Here is a 20,538-nt window from a genome sequence, read left to right on the forward strand (position 1 = left end):
ATGTAGCGGGTTCTTGTTTTAGGGCTTTGCGGCTGTGATTCAGGTTTAGGAGGTCCTGGCTCACGGGAAGGTTTTAGGTTTTGCTGTTTAGGATTTAGGGTTTTGGGCTTCGGGTTTGGTTGCCACGGTGTACGGTTCAGGGTTTATGGGTGTCGATGTGTGTAGCGGTTTTAGGTTTAGGGTTTTGTTTTCACGTGTTACGTCGCTGCTTCGAAGTTTAGTGTTGATGGTTCAGGGTTCAGTGTTTAGGGTTCAGGGTTTAGGTTTAGGGTTCAGGGTTCAGGGTTTAGGGTTTAGGGTTTAGGGTTTAGGCTTTAGGGTTTATGGTTTATGGTTTAGGGTTTATGGTTTAGGGCTCAGCTTTAGAGTTCAGGGTTTAGGCCTTACGTTTTAATTCTCAGCGTTTAGGGTTGACTTTTAGGTTTCTGGCCTTAGGGTTCAGATTTATAACTTCAGCTTGTGGGTGTTGGGTTTCCGTTTGAGGGTTCAGGGCTCAGGGTTTAGGATTTAGCTTTCAGGGGTTATGGTTCAGGGTTCAGGTTTAGGGTTTAGGGTTTAGCGTGTGGTCCTCAGCGGCTACGATATAGTGTTCAGGATTTGTCGTTTACGTTTTAAGGGTTTTCATTCAGGGGTTAGTGCTTATGATTTAGGATTTACATTGAGGATATACATCTAAATAGTTAGAATGATACCATCATTTAACTATGAATAAGATTTCCATAAAGGAATAACGATATAACATCATCAGGACTTTAGAGTAGGTTAATGTATGGCTTATTGAATTTATGTCTTATCTGAATACTTCTCCGGAATAATTCCGAGGCCTCACTCAAATATGGAAAGTAACGGCTCTAAAGAGGTTGATGCATCCGCCGTCTCCATTGGTATGGCATGTCCTTATGGTCCCGAAAATGTTTACTATGGATTAACATGTTCAGTCTTAAGAAAATCACGCCTTGGCAATAATGGACAGATTCATTGTTTCATTCTACTTCTGCCATCTCCCCATCTTACAGAATGAGTATATTCTATATTATCTAAAACGTGTATGTCACTTGACCGGCATTTCAATTTATGCAAAAGCTGACAAAGGAACTAAACAGAGAAGAAGAAATTTGCGCATATTCTTTTCAGAGCCAATTCCAATACTAGCAATTAAATGAGGACTATTTGTAAATACGTACTTTTTAGAAGAATTAATAATATAACATAGTATAGTAAAAATTATAGCAGAACTAAATTGTAAATTTATCCGCACTGTGAAGAACAAAAATATATGGTACTGTATCTATCTCTCATATGAAGAAGTCGAAACCGATGTTGTCTGAATGTAAGCGCCACTTCTACAAAGTGACCACTGCCTGTAGGAGTCAATCATGTTAAAGAATGAGATAGATACATTGCATACTCCAAACTAGAATTTCAAACTTCTGTATGCTCATACGATTTTATATTCTCCTATGACACCTATAATTCACAAAAAAGAATTGACGGTATGCCAATTAATAGCTATAAGCAGGAGGAAGGAAGGAATAAAAATTGAACCGTGGCAAAGGTCCCCTCCTCGCATCAATAAATAGGGATATACCACGGAAATAATGTAGAATAGTCACAGATATACATCTATAGATATATGTACAACCGCTGCGGAACACAATTATGATTAAGGGGGGATCAGGAAAATTAAGTACTCAATAGGGAAGTACACAATGGTGGTAGCTTCCTTAACACGGAAATTCCAAAGACAAATGAATCTTTAAATTACTAAACACTACCGCGCTTTCTGTCCACCTCAGAGAAGAAGGTACTTCCTAAGGAGTTCTTCCAATTCCGTGATGCACTATGCATTAAATTGATACGGTAAGAATAATATTTAGAAGGAGAAGATGACAAAGAAGAAGAAAAAGGATGAGAGAAGGCTAAGCCCTGGAACGATGTAACGGTGACCGGGTGACATACCTCAGGTGGTTTCCGCCTCAACGTGATGCGCGCCTTGCCTCTAAAGGTAGTTGCTCGCGAGGCACGTTTCCACCCGCCTCAAGTGCGAAGCGTAACTGCGTCTGATGCCGCTGTGCAGAAGTCGAGACACCTCGCAAGCGTACCACTTGGATAGGCTAAACACTTCAGACGACATCCCGACAGAGTTCTTTATCACTATGTTTGAGATAACCTTCTGAAATTCCGGTGCGACGATGAAGCAGAAGGCGCTGCTGCAGTACAGGTTGAGTTCCTCGTCCAGAGGGTCCAAGATAATCTTGGGGATGTACCTCTGTTGGTCTGAGTAAAAGAGCTTGTCCGCGTGTGGGGGGGCAATCACAGCAGGGGCGGCGGAAACCTCCGGATTGGTGGTCACCCCCCGATTGGCGATATCCCCAGGGCCTTCCGCTACGATGCCGACACGTACACGAGACAGCTTCGCCACATAAGTCCCATACTTGCTCCGATCGACTATCCCAATGTTCACCGAATTCACCACGAAGTTCAAGCTTATGTTGTTGTGAATAAAGTTAAGAATGATCGAATTGATAATGCTTGCCAGAACGTAAGTGCATTCACGTAAGATCTGGACTCGGACATGAAACTGCTGAAATTTGTACATACCTTGGTCAATTATCTGTTCGAAGTTCTTTACGATTATTTCCTCCAAGGTCTTTTCTCGATCGTCTCGAAACCCTTGTGTGTTTTTTATCCGTATGTTGAACTGAGGTGATTCGATTCCCCTACTGAACATTTGTGTGTTTGGCGTTGGGCCGATGAGCGTCGTGGCTACAACACTGTTTGTGCCATTCCCCAGGAGAGTTCTATCTGCTAGGATCTGTTCCGAGGTGGTGACTCCACCGTTGAGCGTGCCATCTGGCCGCCGCTCCTCCTTAGCTGGATCTTCTGCTTTTGCTTTCACTTGTGCTTCCGCTTGTGCTTTTGCTTCCGCTCCTCCTTCTGAGTGGTAATTGTAGGCCCCCCCTAACAGCTTGATCAGTCTTCCACTGGTGTTTTTGCTATACATGTGCGGGTTAACATTCCCGCTGACGTATATGCACGTCTTGTTTGCTTCATTTATTTGGTCCACGTCGACGTGGACAGGCAGCACGTAGTCGAAGTGCCGGCTGTCAATTCGGTCGCCCATTTTGGGGGGGGGACAGGGCAGGAATAGAAAAAAAAAAAAAAGGAAAAGAAGTGCAGAGAGAAGAAAAGCGAACCAAGGCAGCGCAACCCCAAACGTTCTTACTATATATGCTTCCTATGTATGCATTTCTACACGCGTGATCTGTGGTGGGAAGATAAGGAAGGGGGGCCCGCTCACTCGAATTAACAGCTCCGGTGAAGTCGCCACTGTTCCTCATCGAGCGCACCCCAGCCGAGGAGATGCCCTTTTGAGGGATTCATACTGCAGCGGTTGAATCCATTGGGGGAAAAGTTAAAAAGGGAATGGGCTCTCCATTCTTTTTTTTTTTTTTCTGCGTCATGGTCGCCAGGGTGCGCACTGCCATGTATATATAAGAATATGCCCTTACGTGAGTCGTCGCTACCTTAGGAGAAGACCCCCCCAACGCTGCCACGTAAAATGGTCGCCAGGAGGGAGCCCTCACGAAACCTCCAACCATTCCATGCATCCGATACATTCACGCGCAGGGGATCGAAGAAAAATGGGCTGATTTGTCTTGGTAGTTACCCTACTCGACAGCAGGGAAAAACAGAAAAAGCGAACAGAAAAAGGGAAGGGAAGGAGTAGTCCGACGAACTTCGAAGCAGTCTGAACAGCCGCCAAAGCGCCACCACCGCGCCGCCGAGGATGGAGTGCCTCGCGGAGCACCCGGAATTCTTCGCCATCGAGTTAAGGCCAAACGATTTAAACGACGTTTTAAAGAAGATACAAAATGAACTGCTTCAGGGGGAAGCAAGTCAAATCATTTTGATAACCTCGGGGGGAACCAAAGTTCCACTGGAAAGGGTGCCCATCAGACACGTGGAAAATTTCTCCACCGGAAAAAGGGGAGCACATATGTGTGAGTACTTTCTAAAGAAAAACAAAAGAGTAATTTTTCTTCATCGAAAGGGTACCTTCATGCCATTCGAGTGCCACTTAAAATGTGCTACTCGCATGGACAGTGTTCGTGTTGTCGACGGACATGTGACGCTGAGCTTATCAGAACAGGATAACAAAGCTGTGATAAACGATGCAAAATCGTATGAACAATTCAGACAAAATCTTCTTTGTATTTCTTTTGAATCTATTTTTGACTATGGATTTTACTTGACTGCCATTTGTGATTTGCTCAATCAGGACTGGAGGGGCAGGCAGGAGGTCGGGCTTACAACTATGGATGTCAACACGAATGGGGTTTCCCTCGTGCCACACCTCGTCATTTTATGCGCAGCAGTGAGCGATTTCTACATCCCCTTTGCAGAATTAAGTAACCACAAAATAGACAGTGAGACGAATGCAACTCTCTCCTTTCGAATGCAGCTAGTCCCCAAACTGTACAAACTTACGAGGAAGTACTTTCCCCTACTTAACTTGTGCACGTTCAAACTGGAAGACAATGAGCAGACACTACTCAGCAAATCGAACGAGAGAATCTGTTTCGCAGATATATTAGTTGCCAACTTATTGGATCAACGTTATACCTCTGCTTTTATCTTCACAGGGAAAGACCATTTCTTCAAACTTACCACCTCGAATGAGTCGGAACGGATTGAGGACGCCATATGTCGCTACCTCTGTAAGTACTTTGGCATTCCGGTGACAGACCAGTAGGGTCATGGGCAGCAGTGGGTTCTAGAAGACCATTTGACTGCAACCTACGGGTTGCCACCCACATGGTTGTTTTCATCTGCATTGTCCCTTAGTTAGGTTCTCTTCTTGACATACACAAAAAAAAAAAATCGCAGCAAAGATGGCCCCTTCTATCGCGGCAGTTGTCGCTGTTGCTACAGCTGCTGATGGCACAATGTGTTCCCCCAACAGGGGTGCTGTCAGCCATCCCCACGTTCTTCTTTTTTTTTTGGTAAACGGGGGGAAAGAATAGGCCAAACTGACCAAACACGCCAATCCACCGTCCGTTATTTAACTCTGTCCAATGAACGAACTTTCCACGTCAACTAGCCAATTTGCAAAAGAAAAAAAAAACCGGATAGTGCAAAAATCGCCTGAACAGGTCGGGTAAAAAAAAAATGTAAAAATAGGTTAACTGGAGAATAACTCCTTGTAAGTAGCAGGCCCGTTCTCTCCTCCCTGATGAGAAAAAACAAAACAAAGAAGAGTACCTTATCATAATTAATGCGCGTATGGGGGAAAGGACAAATGAGGGAATTTATACTTTCCAGTTTGGAGCGAATTGGGGAAAGGGAACCAACACATAAAAAGGAGTAACCAAGCGTAGCGAAAAATGACACAACGCAACGTAGTAACGATGTAGTGCATGCCACTAAGACGCAGAAAAAGTAGCTCCCTTCTTACTTACCTCCTCTCGTTTGCTCGACTTAGCGGAAGGAGTCACTTTCCCCTTGGGGATTATAAAATCTGATTTTCGTGCGTGTCGGTTAGCCCATGCTGGGGGCACCAGAAAAAAAAAAAAAAAAAGAAAAAGGAAAAATGGGCTAACAAGGAAACGTTCGAATGGATCAACGCACTTGAGAAGGAGCATCCTCCAACCCTACGAGGAATTAAAAAAATTATTTTCTACGACGGTGGAGCATGTGTGGCGAAGAAATTTCCTCAGTTGACACCATTTATTCGGCTCAAAGGGGGAAAAAGAAAAAAAAAAAGAAACACATACATGCCTACATACATAGGGGTCATAAAGACTACCATACGTACGCGCATACCACTGCATCATCCGTAGCTTATACGTAGAAGGAACCCACCGAGAGAGCGTTCTTTTCGCTCAGCGCAAAAACGTGAAAAAAGTCACGGCTCTGCAGAGTTTTCGCGGAATCAGTGAAGAGGGGAAAAGAAAAAACAAGGGGCCCACTGATTCACGAGTTTGTACGTGGGCATATAACTCACTTAAGCGAGTAAGGTGCGTACGTATGCCCATGTGGATGCTTCGTCTCTCCCTTCCTACGCCGGTTTCTGACCTTTTGCGCTCGATTAATGAATGATCATCGCGAGGAGGGGAAGGGGCGGGCACCAAAAGAGGAGAAGCGACGAAGCAGGAGAGGCTAAGTGATCGACGAAGCGGAGAAGCTAAGTGACCATCGACGCTAAGTGATCATCAAAACGGCGAGGCTTCTTACTTACCCAGAGACGCAGGCCGGAACCGAAAGATGGGCGCGCCCGACAAGAAGAAGTATCGAAGCTCAAGCGAAAGCCACAGCAAGGAGGAAGGGAGCTCCTCGGACGATGAAAGGGCCAGGAGGAGGAGGAAGCTACTTGAGAGGAGGCGACGAATCGTGGAGAAGGAAAGAGATGACATGATCCGTCGGAGGAGAAGAAGAAAAGAAAAAGAAAAAGAGGAAGAGGAAGAAGAAGAAAGCACCGACAATGAGAGGAGAAGAGGCAAGAGAAGAATGGTGAAGAACAGCCGCGAGGAGGACGAGGACGGCGACGATGACGACGACGAAAGTGATGATAGTGCAGTGAGGAAGAGTACCAGGCGGAGAAGCGACAGTGACTACTCTTCCCGGTTGAATCGAGAACGAAGGAGGAAACAGAAAAGGAGAATGAGATCAGGGGAAAGTGAAGAGAGGAGGTCCTCCAGTAGCAGCCGAAGAGGCGGAGGAAGTCCCAGGAGGGTGCGACGAAGGAGGGAAAGCCCAGAGATGCCTCGAACAAGGGGAGACACGAGAAGTAGTGAAGAAAGAATTAGAAACCAATCGCATAGGAATGTGGAAATGTGGAGAAGGGGTCGGGACAGGTCTGAGAGCCCCGAGAAGAGGCATAGAGAAAGAGATAAAGAAAGACATAGAGAAAGAGACAAAGAAAGACATAGAGAAAGACGAATTGAAAGGAGGCGGAGGCATAGCGATGACAACGACGATGAGGAAACTGACGATGATGATTATGATGATAGGCGAAGGGGAAAAAGACGGGTTAGTGACGGCCGCGGAAGTAGCGGCGATAGTGACGTGCACCGCCGGAGGAGGTACAGGAGCCGCAGCAGGAGTGCGCACCTGAGACTGAGGGAATGGCGCATCGGGCGTAGTGAACGGTGGAGAAGAAGTCTGTCGCGGGGAAGAAGCCGATCGAGGAGGAGGAGCAGGTCAAGGAGGAGAGGCAGCCCATCGAGGCGGAGAAGAAGCCCGTCGGAGGGGCGAAAACACGAGGAGGATCGGAACAAAATGTACAAATTTGATTCTCCACCCGAGTCAGAAGACGAAGAGGGAAAGAAAAAAGACAGCAAAAGTAACCTCCCCACTGGTGTTAAAAGTGTCGAAGCCCGTAAGAGTGCCGGACAGGTGATGTCCCCTGCAGCCCCATACGAGAGCGCGAATAGCACTCATAACGGTGCAATCAGTAATGATGGTGGAAGTACTAGCCAAGTGAAGACCGATCTGGGAGCTAACCAAAGCTACAACTCCAGCAACATTGATAACTTAATTAAAACGTTGAGCAGCAGCAACAATGTGATGAGCACTGTGAGCTGCACGCCGAGCAGCAATCTGTTAAGTACGCTAAGTAGCAGCGTGGGGGGAGGAGCGCTTCTCACCGATGCGTCTAAAGTGGGAATGATGAGTGTGTCTAGTCAAGATGGGAAGAATAAGGTGGTGGGAGAGGATCTGGCAGTGACAAGCTCGACGGGGTTAGTCGGTGGTCTACAGGGGATAGGCAGCGGCGTAGCGGGGGTAGGCGGTGGCTTATCCGGGTTGGCCGCTGGGATACCCGGGTTGGCCGCTGGAGTAGCGGGGTTAGGATTGAACGCACCCCAGCTGAGCATGCTCCTGAATGGGCAACTCCATCTAGACAACGAGGCCATCCAACAGTTGTGCAAAAGTGCACTAGCAATGAACAACTTGTGTTTATCCTCTCTGGACCCAACTGCGGAGAAGACAGCTCGAGAGCTCTACGTAGGGAACATCCCACAGCACATAGAGGTGCAGGAAATTGTGAATTTTTTAAACAAGTGCCTGCTGATACTTTACAACAAGGAGAGTGCAATTGGAGGGGGAAGCGAACAGGAACTCGTGAGTCAGAGCCAGACCCAGAGTGAAGGTGAAAACATCTGCCTTAAGGCATGCATCCGAGGAGACACACACTATGCCTTTGTCGAATTTAGAACCCTGCAGGATACATCCAACTGTATGTTGCTAAACGGGATCAATTTTTACGGCAATAACTTACGCATTGGAAGACCTAAGACCTTCCCTGTGGAGTTAACGAGTCTCATTCCAGCACCGACAATTCCTACGATCGATACGTACTACTTGTCACAGGGAATCATAGGACTGCAAGCCTTCACTATCTTCTTTCAAAATGAAGAGAAAATGAGGAATGCCTACCTGCCCATGAGCATGATAAAACTACAAAAACTCTGCGTTTCGAATATCTCCAAAAAGAATGAAAGAGGTAAAATAAAAGAACTGCTAGAAGCCTTTGGTGAAATTAAAAGCTTCGAATGCTTCGAAGGAGACGAATCCACAGATACGTACATAGCACTGGTGGAGTATGCCACCCCAGAAAATGCCATCCAAGCACAGAAGATTCTAAATCAAAACACAAGTTACAGAATTCAGTTTGAATATGAGATTGTGAATGATCCTGTGATTAATAGACTCATAAAGAGAAAATACATGTCATCGGAAAATGCTATCCTTTCACAACAGATTCCTACGAGGACGATCGTTCTTAGCAAAATCGCCACGTTCGATGAGCTGTGCGATCCCAGTGAGTACCGCGAGATCGTGGAGGACATAAAGGTCGAGTGCGAGAAGTTTGGTTCTGTCGTCGAGGTTGTGCTGCCAGTTTTCTCGCACGAAACGTTTGATTTTTTGCTTAGAGAAGAGGCGAAGTGCGCGGCTGGTGCGGCTGATGCAGCTGGTGCTGAAGCAGCGGAAGGGCTACCCCCCAAGGAGGGCCAATCACTTGATGCAATCTCTTCAGAGGAAGTGACCCCACCGGATGGTGTCGCTCCAAAGGAAGTAACTCCACTCGATGGTGTCGCCCCAGAGGAAGTAACCCCACCAGATGGAGTCCCCCCAGAACAGGACCGCACCCATCCAAACTACGACCTCACGTCCATCGGCTGCGCCTTCATCTACTTCGAAACCATCGAGGCAGCCACGAAAGCGAGGAAGGAGCTAAGCGGCCGCAAGTTCGGCGCGAATATCATCGAAGCCAACTACTACAGTGAGAAGAAGTTCCTCCTCAGGAACTTCAAGGAGGTTAAGTACAACTTTAAGAAGACACATTCGTCCCTTTTTAATGTTAATTTGAAGATTGGCGATTTTACCTACTCGGACTGCTCCGACGAGGACTGACGGGGGAGAGGCCTTGTGAGGGAGCGGCGTTATGGAGGAGCGTTATGGAGGAGCGTTGTGGAGCGGCGATTGGCCAATTGGCTTGCAGAGGACCTCCACACCGATGCACCTTTGCACTGCTCTGCCCTGCCCATCGGAAGGAGCACGACGACATAGACGCCGGCGTACCGGGCACACCACCCGCCGAGTCTCAATCCTTTTAAAAGCAACACAGGATAGACAACCTCGGTCGGGAAGGAAGAGCCGGCTCCTTCCCCTTCGCCCGTTATCATCACCCAGTCGTGAGGCCTCCCACACAATTCCCTCCATTTTTCCTGTTTCCCTTCCTTCCCTTCCTAGTCCCACACGCAAGTTGGTGCTGCTTCGCTTAGCCATTTCGTTTTCTTTTACTTTCTTTTTTTTTTTTTTGCCGCAGAGACAACATCTCCACGTGTACATACAAAACAAAATTTTTTTAATTTTACTTCTTTTCCTTTGTAGAAGTGTTCAAAACGGTTTGAAAAAAAAAAAGAGGCGATGCAAAGAGGGGCACACTTAGAGAAGGGCACTCCGGAAGGTGTTCACTTGGTCTGCAGAGGAAATCCCCCCCCGTTTTATCACGTTTTCACTGAAGTTTCTTTTGACTTAACTTTTTTTTTGTTCTACTTTTTTTATGTTTTACTTATTTTATGTTTTACTTCTCTTATTTTTTATTTTTTATCGTTTTCTTTTCTTTTTAATTTTTTTATCTTATTTTTTATTTTTTTTGTCTTTTTTCTTTGTGCCTTCCTGCGGTGCGGGGCTTCCTCTGCGCCGCGCTTCCCTCACCCTCGCAGCAACGGTTTGGACGAATGAAGGATGGGTGCAGCGAAAGGGGGGAAAAAGCAGATCATCCGGTCGGTGGCGGATCCATCGCAGCAAAGTGGGAAAATAAATTCTGCCCCTTCTCCATCAGGCCGAAAAATTATCACTCAGGGAGAAGCGCTAACTTTCGTTTGTTCATTTGGAAGAAAACTTGATTAGGTGGTGATGACACCCCATCGACTGTTATATGCTGTAACGGCGGAGGGACCCCTCAGCGGCGCCTCCTACTCAACTTCTTCGCAATTCGCTTCTGAAGGATTCCCCTCTTCTTGGCCCGAGCGGCTAGCTTCCCCTTGAGTTTCTTCTTAATCTTCCCGTACTGAACAACGGCATTGTTGTTCTTCTTCCTCCTCAGCTTCTGCGTCAACATCATGACGGATTTTTTTTTTTCCTTCTCTTTGTTGGTTTTAAATCGATTATCACTTTGGCTTTTCTTTCTCATTTTTACCTTCATTAGTTCATTCTTTTTTATCTTCTTCTTGAGCAATAAATCCTCATGGGTAATAATTTTTTCTTGTCCCTCGTCGGCGCTGCTGCTGGAGTCTTCCTCGCTGTAGTCGGCGTTACAAATGTCTTGCAGGTCTGACATGCAGACCTTGTTGTTGTTCTGAAAGTAGTCTCTCATTCTTTTGAGTTTTCTGAAATCTTCATCCGTCAAAATTTTCTGGCTCAATATTTGCTCATTGGTTTGTTGGATACACTGCTCTTTCTTCACCTTCGCGTCTCTGCGCCTGTCCTTCTTGGTCTGCTTGTGGGGTCGATCACTCTGCGCGGTGTGAGCGGTGAGCCTATCTTCAGGGGCCTCCTCGTCTGTTCCGCCCCCTGGAGTAGTGTTTTCTCCGTCGTCCGTAGTGTCATCGTCACCTTCGCTTCGTTCCGCGGTCTGTTTCGCGATCTCTTCTTCTGCTTCCTCCTCTTCTTCTTCCTCTTCTTCTTCCTCTTCTTCATCCTCTTCTTCTTCCTCTTCTTCCTCCCCCTGCTGCTGCTGCTCCGATGCCTCCCCCGCCGCGCGGAGCAGATAGGAATACTGGAGGAGCGATCCCGCGTCTGGCGCGACCCCCCCTGCGGAGGAAACAATCTTGCGACGCTGCATGAGGAGAGCCGTTTTCTTATCGAGGAACTTCTTGTCTAGCACCTCTGGGTTGATCTCCTTACACAGATTAACAAACCGTCTCATCAGCATCGCAGTGTTTTTATTTTTGTAATCCTTAAAGACAATAATCGATTCGAAGACCTCTTCGTCGAGGCAGTCAGGACACTTGGTTACAATTTCGATGATGGCATTAATGATGAGGTAAATGAATTCTTCAGACATATTATCAAATAAGAACCTCTTAATTAGGATATGCACGATTCGTTGTACATGCAGTGAGGGGGTGGCTGCATGGATACACTGGATAAATGTTGAGAGATACTTTGGCAAGATCGTTTTGCTTTTTAAATTGGATAGGATATTCTCATAGTAGAGAAATAAATTCTCTTCGACGATCTGATTGCGGTGATGTAATCGGCAGAGGATATTTAGGAGCAGTAACTTAACCGTTCCGTGGCTGCTCCTATACTTCGTGCATATCAAGTTAAAGATGTTGTTAGCAAAGGTATGTGGATCGAAAAGCAAATCGATAAAGGTATAGTTGGAATTATGGGATAGAATATTGTCTTGTTCTCCTCCTTCTCTGCTATCTGCAACATCTTCTTCCGTCCAAGTGGACCCCTTCTTGCTGCTCTTATACAGGTTGCTCAGAATTTTTTCTTTCTTCTGATGCAGCTTCTTTATCCTTGCTTTGCTTAACTTCTGGTGTGTTTGGTTGCTTATGTTTTTTAACTTATCGATCTGCTTGTTGTTGTTTATTTTCTCCTTTGCCACTCGTATTACGAATTCTTTATTGTCCAATTTGCCCAACAGGCCGAAGCAAACACATTTGACGATTTTCTCATTTTTGTAGAATACTCCCTCGCAGAGGAAGTTAATATTCTTTTTCGTCACGTAGATGTTTTTCTTTATCAGCTCGATGAGGACACTGCAGGCGAAGTTGTTGAGGCTTTCGGTGATGGGTACGTTGCTGAGGTAGTGCCTTCTGTTGGGGTCACTACCTGGGGAGGCGTACTTCTTCTGGATGCGCTTTCTCTGGTTGTTTTCCACGTACGCTTCGTGCAGGAGGAGGAGGATTTGCTCCGCTAGTTTGGAACCCGTCAGAGGTTCATCGCTCCGCTGTAAAGAAAGAGGACCTCCTGAGCTGCTTCTCATCGCGGTGGCCACCCTTCTGGGCGCCCGGTGCACCTGCACGATTGTCTCGACGACGCTCTTAAAGAGGAACATCTTCACCTTGCTCAGATTCACATCACAGAGGAGGAGCAAAACCTGGAGGTAGCTCAGCACATCGACTTTGCGCTTTATCTGTCTCAACGTTTTTAATGTACTTAGGAGAACTGAGATGTATAGACTATTCTTATGCTTCACTAGGAGCTGCGAAATGAGAAAGAAGAGCTCCTCCGCGAAGTTTATTTTTTCCTTGTCTGTTACCATCAGAAGGTTTATGTATTCATTTAGATCCTCGTATGGGAAGAGGGGATTTTCCCTGAGTCTCTTTTTCTCCGCTTCTCGCCTCCTCTTGGCTGCATCTTCTCCTTCTGCGTCTGCTTTGGTCTTCATGGAGTCCCATATTTCCTTCCTCTTCGCGTCGAGGTTCATTCGGTGAAGCTCATCCTCCAAATCGTTGGCGGTGTCATCATCACTGAGGAGGTCCTCTGCACCACGGTTCGCTGCACCTCCGTCTGAGCTGTTTGTCTCTACTTCGTCATCTGCACCACGGCTCGCTGCTCCCCCGTCTGAGCTGTGTATCTCTACTTCGTTATCTGCACTATGTCTGGTCGCTCCCCCCTCGGGGCAGAAGAAGCGAACCGTGTAGCTGAGGAAGGACAACTGGCTACAGAATAGATCATTTTTCCTAAAAGGGTTCAGCAACACCACGCCGTAATTGAAAAGGAACTTATCGAACTGCTCGTAGAAGTCCTGTTGGTACAGCCGGTGGTTCCTGCAGATGTTGTGCTGAAGGTGGTTCAGATATTTCTTCTTCTTCAGTTTGGCCTCCATGTTTGGTGGTCCTCGCGTCGAAAAAGGGAATACTGCTCGTGCGGGTGAGAATTAGCTCACCACATTTGCGTTGCGTAGATCAGGGAAACTTTGCAAATTAAACGAGGGAGGCGCAGTTGTGATTGGTCCGCTTTGCGATGTTTTGTTTTTTTTTATTTTTTTCTTTCCCCACGGGTGTCACTTGGGATGGCTCTGAAGTGCCCCGTGCGGGCATACGCCTACATTTGCCTGTATAGGTAATCCCTTACGTAATTAAACTGTTGCTTGGTTCGTTCGTTCGTTCGTTTGCCTGTTTTTTGTTCCCCCCTCTGCTGACTCACCCTTAGGACGATTTCTTTCTCCCCTCACGGATCAAGAACATTGCATAAAGGCCCGTGGCAACCCTTGGATGCTCGCCCTTTCGGCGTCGCGCATTTTGCACTATTCTATATATGATGCCACTGAGACTGCTTCGCCGCCCTGCGTTTGCGTCGACGTCTGTTCCAACTTGCAACCGCGCCCTTGCGGGTATTATATACCTCCATTTTTGCGGCAGGCGGAGCGGACGACACGCTCAACAGGAGAAGCGGTTCCTCCAGTTGCTTTCTTTTGTATGCTCCCCGATTAGAAAAAAAAAAAAAAAGAAAATTTCCCACTCGGAGGAGAATATTAAGTTGCAATTTTTCCCATCTTTGAAAAAAGGGGAATGAGCAGAGAGTGAGCTGCCGCTGCGTCGTTGCCTTGGGTGATGGTCTCATAAAAAAAAAAAGTGAGGCGTTCACCTGTACTATCTGCATCAGCCGCTTCTTAACTCTTCATTTCCGCCGCGGTGCTACTCTATAAGTTGTTTCTTCTCCACTTTTCTATGTTCCCCGTTTAGCGCTTTGCTCCAATTTGATGGCGTGATCCTTTCGCATCACTTTGGCTGATTGCAACTTTTCTGGGAGGAACCTCCGAGGAGGCACCATTTCGCAACTGACAACCGATCTGAGAAGCAGACTACAAAGTAGACTGTGAAGCAGACAACAGGGAAGACTGTGAAGCAGACGACAGGGAAGACTGTGGTGCGTATAACCCACCTCGTCGAGATCCGCCGCAGGGAAGCTGCTGAGCTGGGAGTTCCCACCTCCCCAGAGGAAGCCATCCGTAGTTGCTCAGGAGTTGCATGCTTCCCCGCAGTATTTTTTTTTTCTTTTTTTTTTTCTTTTTTTTTACCCTCTAGAAGTAACACCTTGTTGCTACGTCACCCGGTTTGCTACTGCCTCTTATGTTGCTTCTTTCCCACCGCCATGGGGCACGTCCTCCTGGGGTACACGAAAGAGAGGGGGCGTAAAAATGAACTGCACGACAGGGAAAGCGTGAGAAAGAAATTTGTGTCCAAAATTGGAGGAAGGCCATTTTGGCTAGATCGAATAAACTTACTCTCACAAAAAGAGTTCCACTGCTTCCTCTGTAGTAAGCTCATGTCTTTTCTTCTGCAAGTGTATGCTCCTATCGATAAATTCCAGCACTGCTTTCACAGATGCCTGTACGTGTTCATATGTCTGTCTTGTGGGAACCAGGTGAAGTGCTTCCGGACACAGCTGCCAAGGAACAATCCATTTTATGAGTACAACTTGATTGGTGGGGGTGGCTCGGAGGGGAGTAGCCGCCCCGGGGGGGGGGATGATAAATCCGACAGGGAGGAAGCCTCGAATGATGAATATGATTACAATCATGATGATGACCATGGTGAGCGTGGCGACGAGACAGGGGAGCTCTCCCCCGAAGAGGATGCGGCGGCTAGCGAGGTGACCACAACGGACGGGTCAAACGGCGTTACCCCAACCGAGGGGTCAGACAGACGAAACAGCCAAAGAGACGCCACGCGGATAAACAAAGATACGGATTACCTGACCCTGTTAATACAGAAAGATAAGAACAAATTTGACGAACAGATGGAATACCTCTTCTGCTGCAGAATCTGCGGCATACCCTGTGCGAACAAAAGGGGGAAGCACAAAGAGTGCCTGCAAAGGAGGCACGTCATATTTAGAGAGAAAAAGATTTACATAGATGATGAGGACGATTGCGTGAGTAGGAGCACTGGGTCGTGGAGCTCCTCCGGGGAGGATGAGCTGGTGGGGCACGAGGAGGATGAGCAGCCTGATGACCAATCGGATGGGCAACCGGATTGCCAGTCGGATTGCCAGCTGGACGGGAGCGAAATGAACGCGTTTGAGGAAATACAAAAGGAAGTGTTGGCAAAGCGCAACATCGATCGTGTGTTCCTCTCCTACTGCAGCAAATTAAGGAGGTTCCCCAATCAGCTCATTCGTTACTCCTACAATGGGGATGTGTTACTCTCATCAAGCCAAACGACGAATTGCAATCAGAATAATGTGTACGACCAGAGTTTGCGAGAGACCTACTGCAGTGGGAGGAGTCCAAAAAGTCCAAAGAAGTTGTCCTTCTCCCCTGATGGGTCCTGCCCCAACGGGATTATTCCACCACAATGTCACGTGTGCAAGCGAAGAAAAGTCTTTGAGTTTCAAGTCCTCTCCACGATTATAAACTATTTAGAGGTAAAAAAAAATCTGATGACAACGGAGGAGGACCCGCTCTCTAACTTAAAATTCACCTACATCTCTGTCTACACCTGTGAGCGCAACTGCGACACGTTCGATATTAACAGTGTGCAGGAGCGGCAGAGGTTGGCAGAGAATAGTAGGTACATCCAGGAGTACGCCTCAGTGCAGGCGGAGCAGTGAGCCGCCCAGGTGGGAAGTGAACGGGAGGGAGAAGGTGAACAGGACAGCGCGCCGCTGGTATGCGGGTTGTGTGCTTTTTTTTTATTTTCTTTTCCCTTTTTTTCATTTTTCTTCATTTTTTTTTTTTCTTTTTTTAAATGCCGCCACACGTCACGCACACTTGTGACGACTCCACATATGGGTGTCCCCACGTGGGCCCCACCCTATTTGCTTCTTATTTGTCTTAATGTATTTCTCGTTCAAGCGGCCCATTTGTGTGACCCACCTGTTTGACCCACTTGCATGTCCCTTTTATAACTCAGCTCCTTTCTTTGAGCGACGACGAATCGCCGCCCCGGTGCGGTTGCCGTCATCCATCCGGAAAAAAAATAAATAAAATAAGTGTACATACATATTTGCACCACTGGGAGAGACTCCCCACATGACGCTGTCTCCCTCTGTTAGCAGCTGTCCGCTGTGTTGTCACCCCTTCTCTGGAAACGGCACTGAATCGTCTCAGTGTTAAAATGTACCCCCCGCCAATGGCGCCCCGTTCGACACGCAAGGGCGAGATGACTTTTTTCTGTTTCCCACTTTGGCCAGAAAGGGGGGTGATTAAAAGGGGATCGGTTTGCCGGACGTCCTGCTTCCATGAGAAGGCAACAAAAGGTATCATTTTGTTCCAATATGAGGGAGAAACCCATGCCATGTGTTGGTGTTTGTCACGATTAACACCAATTTGATGTGATAACGTCGCGTGTGTGTGCATCACTTGAGGGAGACTGGTACCATTACGCGGACATAGTATGGAACGAGATAAAAAAAAAAAAAAAAATTGCAAAGGGGAAAGGTCGCCAATGAAACCAAGGCGACATGGAATGGAGAAAAATCTTCACAACGTGGTGGCAGAAGGGGAAAAATCACTCTGTGCCACCTCGCCGTGCTGTTTCGCCTCCCCACTGGGGCACTTCGCTACTTAGCCATTTCACCCCTTGGCTATTTTTTTTTTTTTTTCACATGGGGTGACTCCTCCGCGATGCAACAAATAAACCAGGGTGCGTATTCTCCGAGTGGGTAAACCGGGAGGGGGGCGGTATCTTCGCGTGGCACATGTGGGGGGTGCCCCGCCTAGTGGAAGTGGCCGGGCCGACCATTTCTTCCATCGTATGAGCCACAAAAAGAAGAAATACGACTCCGCTGAATAGTTTCTTTTCACAGCCTTGTACATATCTGGGGAGGCACTACCACGGGGTAAGGGCACACTCGTGAAGGAAAAAAAAAAAACGCTAAGATGCGAAGGTGCCATGTGCGAAGGTGCTAAGTGGAAAAATGCGAAAATGCGACGGGTTTTGTTACCCGACTCGATTCGCCTACGACCAAATGGTGGCGGCCAGCCCTCGTATGCTTATGTGTGGAGGCTCGTAAACGCTTCACCGCGTGGTTGCGCGGTGAGTGCTTACCCAGGTATGTGTTTACCCCGGCGCATGTTCTCCCGGGGAACGCGTTTATCCCCGCACGCCCTCCTGGGCTCGCTCCCTCTTTAGCGCATGCAACTTACGGGCGAAGGGAAGGCTCTCCCCGCACCGAGCCGTAAAAAGTGAACCAAGTGGCACTAGGAACTCGTGAAAAATATATGCGTTTTTTTTTTTTCACTCTGTTTATATGTATGCCAAAAATAGGAACAAGAAGAAACACCCCTTTTTAACCTTTCGGAAGAACTTCTCATCGTTCATTTTATCACCCCCATGGTTAATCAATTTTTACTCTTGTGTGGTTACCCCTTTGTGTAGTGGCTCCTTGTGTAGTGGCCTCTGTTTGTGTGGTAGCCTTCCATTTTCCTCCCTCGCGTAACCTCCGACAAGAGGATTCTCCTTCGTACACGCGAGTTTCGCATGGGAAGCGTTGAGAGAAGCCCCCTCCTTCTTCTTAGCGAGGACCCCAATTGGAAGTTCTCTTAGTTGAGATAGTTGACTTGGTTAACTTAGTTAACTTAGTTAACCTCGTTTTTTTTTTTTTTTTTAACTTCTGCTTGGTAACCCTATCGCCATCGCGATTGTCACGTGGCGCATATATACGTTGCCGCTAAGGAAGTAGCAGAGGAAGAGGCAAATCGTTAAGGTGTACGTACAGAAAGGGGGCACACCTCCCGAGGAAAGAATAGTGACCCACCCCATCATCCATCCGGAACAAGTAAACCAATCAAAGCGATCGAAGAAGCCAAAATGAGAGGCTCAGCAATCCGTGTGCTCCTTGCAGCAGCGCTCTCCCTTCTCCTACAGAAAAGCGAAGTTACCACCCTCCAGCTCTATGGCAATGAAGTGACCGGCACCCCCGACTCGTTGAAGGGATCACCCAAGTCGGAGAAGCCCACGGAGAATGTATCTAGTCAGAGTATCCCTAACATCATGCTGGATGGCAACACACAGTTTAGTGAGTCGTTGAAAGATTTTTTAAAGGGAACCAATTCTGCTGAAGGAGCCAACGGAAAGAGTAAGCTCTTCGAAGGAGATGCCATCCTGGGAGAGTCCTTCCTGGAAGAAAACAAAGATTTCATAAATAAGCAGGTGTTGTCCGATTTATATAGCAAGTTCATCATAGAGGTGGTAAACAACAGCACTGTATCTTTTTTGGACAATCTAAGTGCCAGCAAGTCAAGCAATACGGAGTTTCAGATTGAGTTGGAGGAGAGCTGCTCGCCCTTCTTTTGCGAGAAGGTGATGAAGGCCAAGGAGGTGGACGCCTCGGCGGCGAAGGCGGCAGAGGCGAGTGCCATTAGCGAGGTTAGCGATGGTAGCGCTGCCAACTCGGCCAACCCTGCCAGCCTCCTGACCGATGAGAAGGAGATCAAGCTGCACAGCGGAGGGATGGACGGGAAGGACGACCTGGTGATGAACCTGGACGCCGTGAAAAGCGTCGCGGAAAGTACCACCCCAAATGGAGCCAATCAGGCCGACGTGGAAGGCCTCTTCACCCGAACTGTCGATGGAAACGAAGAAAAGCAGAAGATCATCCTCACCGATGGAGACAACGTGTACGTGTTGGAAGAAATCACACAGGGAAGCAGCTCCCCATTCAGTGAAGAAGAATTAAATAAGCAACAAATCGAACAAGAAATAAAAATGCATATACCTAGCGAGGTCAACGAGCGAGACAATGGAAAAAATAGAGACCTACTGGAAGAGGTGATAAATTCCTCGGATTCCATTTTGGACGACCTATCAGGTCCAGTGAATAACATACAAACCGGTTCAGAAAAGGGAATCAGAGAACATGACCTTACGAGGGATCCATCCAATTCGCCCGACTCGACAGAATCAAACCAAATGAATAACATCGGTGAAGATATTTTTACTATGAATGAAGAAGAGCTCTCAAAGAAGATCCTGGATGATATAAAAATGAACAGCGAGGACAAAGTAGAATGCTACACCTTATCCAATGACGAGAAAAAATGCAATAGTTATAAGAAATGCACTTATGTGAATATCGATAACAAGGATACCTGTTTCTTGGATTATAACTACATGCTCTTCTTAAAGAACAACAATTGCTCTCTTCAGCCGAAGTCGGCTCTTCTCTCCATATCGAAGGACCTGCTTAAGTGAGTCAATCGTTTGGTAGCCAGATGGGTGGCTTGGCCAGGCGTACTCCTTTCGGCCCGTCCACATGTGTTTGTGTTTTGCTGCTGACTAGCTCGCTCACCATTCACCGCTCATCATTGCTCCTTTCCCCCCCCCCCCCGCAGGAACGAAATTATCAACCGCCAAATGTTCCAGCTGCTTCGAAACAGCAACAACAACAACTTCATCTGTGACACCATCACCTACTCCTTCCTGACGAATGTAGTGGACAACACAAACTACGAGGAGATCTTCACCTGATGAGGAGTGGCGACACCGGAAAGAGAGTGTCAAATGAACTGCTTCTTCCCCGTGCGTGCGGCCAGGATGCACGCGCCTCGCGTCTGAGGAAGGGGCCATGTGGGAAATGCCCCAATGCGCGAGCGCGCAACGTCCCCTCCTCGCGGGCGCGCAGTGGCTGGTTGGTTACCAGTCGTTCAGCGGTCCCGCACGCGTGGGGGCTCACCATTCAGAGGGAACGTCTCCGGCGAAGTGGTCACGACGAAGGGGTGACAACGAACGGGTTACAGGTGCACCTGGCCCACACTGCCCATCTCGCACATTTTCACATGTACACCTATTTCATCTTCCTCTTTTTTTTTTACACCTGGAGGAGATATACCTCTGTATTTTTTTTTCTCTTTTTTCTTTCTTTTCCCAAATGACCCCCTCACTTTAGCCACTAACTTTGTATTATGTTACATTTTAAAAAAAAAAAAAAATATTTTCAATTTGGAGGGTGATATATTATTGGCTTGTCCGGTTGATGTGCAGTTGGATTTTTGCAGTGGTGGGGAAGCGAGCACGAGGTTGGTTATCCGTCCGATAGGCTTAATTGGTTTGATGGCATAGCTTG

General features: G+C 47.3%; 6 protein-coding genes across 6 annotated transcripts; 4 read left to right on the forward strand and 2 right to left on the reverse strand.

Annotated features, from left to right (window-relative positions):
- Nucleotides 1-1,999: 1,999 nt before the first annotated feature.
- Nucleotides 2,000-3,124, reverse strand: C922_04322 (hypothetical protein; the record flags this gene model as incomplete). The annotated part of the gene is made up of 1 exon (XM_008819905.1): nucleotides 2,000-3,124. The coding sequence occupies one exon, from the start codon at nucleotides 3,122-3,124 to the stop codon at nucleotides 2,000-2,002; it is 1,125 nt and encodes a 374-aa protein (XP_008818127.1).
- A 666-nt stretch (nucleotides 3,125-3,790) lies between these two features.
- Nucleotides 3,791-4,756, forward strand: C922_04323 (hypothetical protein; the record flags this gene model as incomplete). Its single annotated transcript, XM_008819906.1, has 1 exon — nucleotides 3,791-4,756. One exon carries the CDS (start codon nucleotides 3,791-3,793, stop codon nucleotides 4,754-4,756), a length of 966 nt encoding a protein of 321 aa, XP_008818128.1.
- A 1,511-nt stretch (nucleotides 4,757-6,267) lies between these two features.
- On the forward strand, nucleotides 6,268-9,417 carry C922_04324 (hypothetical protein; the record flags this gene model as incomplete). Its single annotated transcript, XM_008819907.1, has 1 exon — nucleotides 6,268-9,417. One exon carries the CDS (start codon nucleotides 6,268-6,270, stop codon nucleotides 9,415-9,417), a length of 3,150 nt encoding a protein of 1,049 aa, XP_008818129.1.
- Nucleotides 9,418-10,471: 1,054 nt separating this feature from the next.
- On the reverse strand, nucleotides 10,472-13,354 carry C922_04325 (hypothetical protein; the record flags this gene model as incomplete). Its single annotated transcript, XM_008819908.1, has 1 exon — nucleotides 10,472-13,354. The coding sequence occupies one exon, from the start codon at nucleotides 13,352-13,354 to the stop codon at nucleotides 10,472-10,474; it is 2,883 nt and encodes a 960-aa protein (XP_008818130.1).
- A 1,268-nt stretch (nucleotides 13,355-14,622) lies between these two features.
- On the forward strand, nucleotides 14,623-16,083 carry C922_04326 (hypothetical protein; the record flags this gene model as incomplete). The annotated part of the gene is made up of 1 exon (XM_008819909.1): nucleotides 14,623-16,083. The coding sequence occupies one exon, from the start codon at nucleotides 14,623-14,625 to the stop codon at nucleotides 16,081-16,083; it is 1,461 nt and encodes a 486-aa protein (XP_008818131.1).
- Nucleotides 16,084-18,284: 2,201 nt separating this feature from the next.
- On the forward strand, nucleotides 18,285-19,943 carry C922_04327 (hypothetical protein; the record flags this gene model as incomplete). Its single annotated transcript, XM_008819910.1, has 2 exons — nucleotides 18,285-19,663; nucleotides 19,808-19,943. 2 exons carry the CDS (start codon nucleotides 18,285-18,287, stop codon nucleotides 19,941-19,943), a joined length of 1,515 nt encoding a protein of 504 aa, XP_008818132.1.
- Nucleotides 19,944-20,538: the final 595 nt, after the last annotated feature.

This window comes from Plasmodium inui (genome assembly GCF_000524495.1).
Source record: "Plasmodium inui San Antonio 1 unplaced genomic scaffold supercont1.22, whole genome shotgun sequence".
Classification (NCBI taxonomy): Eukaryota; Apicomplexa; class Aconoidasida; order Haemosporida; family Plasmodiidae; genus Plasmodium; species Plasmodium inui.